This window comes from Dendroctonus ponderosae, unplaced genomic scaffold (assembly GCF_020466585.1).
Source record: "Dendroctonus ponderosae isolate FM_Combo_2020 unplaced genomic scaffold, Dpon_F_20191213v2 Dpon_F_20191213_4, whole genome shotgun sequence".
Lineage (NCBI taxonomy): Eukaryota > Metazoa > Arthropoda > Insecta > Coleoptera > Curculionidae > Dendroctonus > Dendroctonus ponderosae.
In genome coordinates, this window is record NW_026018611.1 from 11,399,107 (window position 1) to 11,404,028 (window position 4,922).

Genomic DNA, 4,922 nt, shown 5'->3' on the forward strand with positions numbered 1-4,922 from the left:
AAAGTGTGAAGTAAAAATTTTGAAACATTGTTTATTTCATTACGTTTCAATGAGGTCATATTTTTGATGATGGCTCTGTTGTCTCGCCGAAACGTAATGAAATAAACAATGTTTCAAGATTTTTACTTCACACTTTGACTGAGACCCAGGAAAGATGATAGACCCATATAAATATCATAACTGAAATTTATTTAAAGTAATTTACAATTAAACATTTCTTCAATAGTTKGAAAGTAATAAAATCAGGAGAATGTTTTTCAAATGCCAAAACCTTAGCTGAACATCAAATTGTTATTGATCAAATCAATYTGTTGCTGATATTTTAATATGCTTACAAAGAGCTTCMTATTATTCGCTGATTTTACTAACCGACCAAAAGATGCAATATGATTTATTTTCGCCAAAATTGAAATTTCTCTTCACATATCGAGCGTTCATACASATTTTTAACGGTCTCCATTTGATTCAATTCGGTATCTAAACTTTCACGGATTAATTCCAGCTGTTTCGGTAAAAAGCAAGTTTAGAGAAATATTAAACAATCGCTATAACTATATGAGAAAAATGCATTTCTAACTAATTTGCTGGTTAATATACATTTTTTACTTTAGATACTCGTTTTTGTAAACTATTTTTATTTGAAATGTTAAAAACTGCATCTTATAAGTGGTTATATGGCTATATATGTTGCACGTAGGTATGTAACATCATGGTTAATTGATATAGATTTTCGAAATTTCTTCTTTAGTTAGTTTTAGTGGCTTTGTTAGCCAATTTTAAGATGGCGGGTATAGAACTTATGGAGTTTATTGTAACCTGGATCTCTTGATTCATAATTTTTGTGCTAGATTTAGTCTAACAGAGCTACCCTATAATTTTTTCCAATGTTTATTTACTCTGAAAATTGATACATTGAATATAATCTTTTTAATCTAGTGGTTTCATATTTATTTTATGTTCCTGTAATTTCGTAATTTTTGTCTGATGCAAGCATGCTTTTAATGTTAAGTTGCATCAGAGCAGTCACAATTTAGCCATTTAATTAATTCATTTCTAATTAGATTGTAATTTATTCATCAATACGGCCGTTTTGAATAAGTTGATTTGAATGTATGCACATTTACTTACTTTTTTGACACGATTTTAATTTTGCGTTATTCTTCTCCTCTTTATTAGTGCTTTTTGTTCTTGTAATTCTTCAACGATTTTTGTTTAAGTCGTTCAATTAATTTTTAATGGCGCAAGGTGTAATTTTTAGTATAGTTAGATTTATGACAAAAAGTTTACCTAAACGGACCCAAAACAAGTAAAGTACTGTTATATTATCAAAAAGCCCAACAGATATTAAAATTTATTGAGATAATATTTAATTTAGCGCAATTCGTGTTGATTACTAAACTTTCTGCGAGTTGGATTTCATGTTCAGAAATAATAAAAATCTGCATAATGCGGCCTCAAGTTATGATGAAGCCAAGTAAGTAAAAATTGTTAATTTATAATGTATAGCATGTATCGCGTTTTAAGAAAAAAAGTCAATGTCAGGCCCAAGGAACAATCTCTGATAAATTACTCAACAGCACATTTTTAAACAGTCGATAAAATGAATTAATAAAAGAGAATTCTTTTATACACAAAGCGCGTGAAGCGAAGAATGAAAGATAATTAATGGTAGTATCCAAGTTATTGTGATCATTAATATTGCCGTCAGCCCATCTAGTATATGGAAGTGACTGAACATGTTTAATTAGTGCTTTTCTCCCAAAGAAACTCTTTTGAAATCTTAAACTGTCGTTAACCAACTGTTCAACTATTAAAATTGTGACACCAAATGTAAACAACATTTGAATTTGATTTATTAATTTTATTATTTACTTTGTAGATTATTATTATCGCTAAATTTCATAAGTATTTTTTGATTTTCAAAATTAGTTTTAATTGCATTTTCCAATAAAGAGAGGCACAAAATGCATCTCCATCCAAATATTCTCAATATATGACAAGGAAATAATAAATCAGAACCAGAAAATGGGGAATAAAATCTGTAAATTCGCACATTTTTAGGAATGCACAGGTTAATGATTTTTGGGATTATAGTTTCGAATACATATTGAAACACTTTGTCGTTTCATTTTTTCTATCGCAATTTTGAACGCGTTTTATTTAGTCAAGTTGAGCAGCTTCTGTAAAAGAAAAAGCTTTACAAGTAAGTTATAATTTAACTAAATAGTAAAAGTTGCCATGCCTTAAAAAAAGGAAATTACGAAAATCGGCCTTACGTTAAGCCCATTTTCGGCCATATCTCAAAAACGCCACGAATTACAGTCCTCGTTTTGCCATATTTAGTTGAATAAATTAAAACACGATTTATTAATAGAAACTTGGTTAAGTTAATAGTGGTAGTTTTCACATAATAAATGAAATTTTCACATGTACATAATACAATCACATGTACATAAATTGTACAAAGAATCGTTGAATTTTTACATTTATTGAATATTTCATGTTAATATAAATGTGTAAATGGGCTCCAAAATTTTCTATTTATTGGCAACGATTTGATATTATTTCAACATATGTATTTGAAAATGGGACAAATATGATTAAACCTCTTAACTTTACCATTTTGTGCCATATTTGCGTTCGTTTTATCAAAATTACAAGAAATTAATAAACACACTCTTATAAAAGCCATGTATGCTGATACGATGAAGCTCTAAATCTACATAAGGAACATAATTAGTCGAATATGTATACAAGGAATTTGAAAATCAAAATGTAATTATTTGCATTATGCCTAATTCCCAATGCAATTTAACTATTGTGTCTAATATATATTTTTATAGAGTTTAACTTTATTGTTAGAGCGGGGGATAAAACCGACTAATATTTTATTAATATATTAACTCAAAACAAGAAATAGTCAATATAATAATTTTACACAAACAGCAAAATATTTTTAAACAACAAATTTTTCACTAGTGGATTAAGAAGCGGCTTTGTTCTTGTACCACTGGCTTACTTTTCCTTTCAGTTTCCATTTGATGGCGCAATTTATATACGCGGACATCGGCAGGCAATTGCCATAATTATCTATTGTAACAAAGCTGCGTAATTGCATTAGGAGTGTCATTGCCCAAGTGAACATTGTATCTTTAAATGCAACGATTGCATAGATCATGAAAGTTTATTCTTCAAAAAATTCGTTCAGTGATTAATAGTGAAACGTAACAATTGCTTTTACTGAATTGATTAACATATAAATTTAATGAATTGTTATCGAACTAAAACGTGAGGTATTTTCAGTAATGAATTCACACGAAATTGATCAAGCACTATAAACATTTACAAAAGTACTACATCACATAAAAGTTTCTAATAATAGCAAATAACAATAGTTCATTTAGGCATTTTATATATAATTTATGCCTTGAAATCCTCAAATACTTCCTGTTTTATATTTACAATATATGTATGCATTTATTGATTAATATATATTTTTCAATAGATTTCCCTGGAATGTGCTTTGCTTCCACCAAATGCGCCACAGTCGAGCCAGGCAAAACTTGGGAATTATATCCCTTCTGTGGACGTTCCACTTGCGTAGTGTCTGAAGATCAGCCACCAAGACTTCTGGAGCTGGTTGAAGACTGCGGACCTTTGCCGCTTGCTAATGAAAAGTGCAAACTTGATGAAGGTAAATTCACATGTTCTGAACAAAAACGAGTTGCCGGGGTTCCCTAACAGATAATTTACATGCTTATAAACTGTTTTGCCATTTCAGAAAAGACCAACAAAACTGCACCATTCCCAGCTTGTTGTCCCGAGTTCAAGTGCGAAGCAGGTGCCAAACTCGAATATCCAGAAATTCCAACTGTCGCTCCAGTTCCAGAAGATGCTGAAGTTAAATCGACCACCACTGCTAAATCTGCTTAAATAATGTCAACGTCTTTAAATAAGAGCCTGATTTTCTTTTCCTATTTCTTCATCCTGTTAGTAATTTGTTAATATGCTGCCACATTTTTCTGCAACATTCAAAATTACAGAAAACAAAAACGACGTCTTTGCCTGTTGTAATTCGTATTCAAAACGATTTTGTAAACTGTTAGTTAACTTTTCGAGCATCGTGTAGCTGATGCATGTAATACTTAATTGTGATACGTATTTAATTTTTCTTTTAAATAATATTTTGTTTTCGGTTTCCAAATTGGTATATTTTGTGACTAATAATGTAGACTTTTGTAGTTTTTGTACCAATTCGAAAATAAAAAATATATTTATTTACTTCATAGTGATTTTTATTAGTTTGGAATTGTAGATTCTTAAATTAACTTTCTGAGAGGTGTGTTTTAACAATATATTAACTTTATGGTTTCATAAAACGAGAAAAGAACGAAACCCAGCCAAATTATCAATAATAACGGTCCCAAATTTGGATCGCTGCTTCCGTACTAACAAACCAGGAAATACCCGTACTACTTCTATTTGTACAAAACATAAAGATCGTCTTGTCTCTTCTTCTCAAAAAAAATTGGGAAATGCATAAAAAAAACAAAAATATTAAATACGAATTATTTTAAAAATATAAATGGAAGCTCCGTTATGTTCATTATTGTCATCGCTTGAATTTTTTGCATATCATTTCCGGAACTGTGTTTACATACACATACGTACAACAAGAATATAGACAAAAATTACTCAAGATAAGAAAAATATAAATTTCTCCACCTTCCTCATTAGGAATCAATAAAGAGTAAGTTTCCATTAGCAATAACTAATAATATCAGGAAACATATCGGAAAAACGGCGTGACATTTAGGCACAAAGCTGTAAGAAAACTAGTTAGAAAAATAAAAGGTCTTTTGAAACGCAGTGGAACCTGCAAGTCATCTTATGGCGACCAAATCCATCCGTTGACATTCAGC

General features: G+C 30.0%; 1 protein-coding gene across 1 annotated transcript in view; it reads left to right on the forward strand.

Moving 5' to 3' along the window:
- Positions 1-4,286, forward strand: part of LOC109542136 — a 13,653-nt gene extending 9,367 nt beyond the window's left edge. The window contains exons 2-3 of the mRNA XM_019911213.1: positions 3,506-3,694; positions 3,782-4,286. Of these exons, the coding sequence (XP_019766772.1) occupies positions 3,506-3,694; positions 3,782-3,933 (341 nt within the window). The 3' untranslated portion in view covers positions 3,934-4,286. The remainder of the gene's footprint in view (positions 1-3,505; positions 3,695-3,781) is intronic.
- The last annotated feature ends 636 nt before the right edge of the window (positions 4,287-4,922 follow it).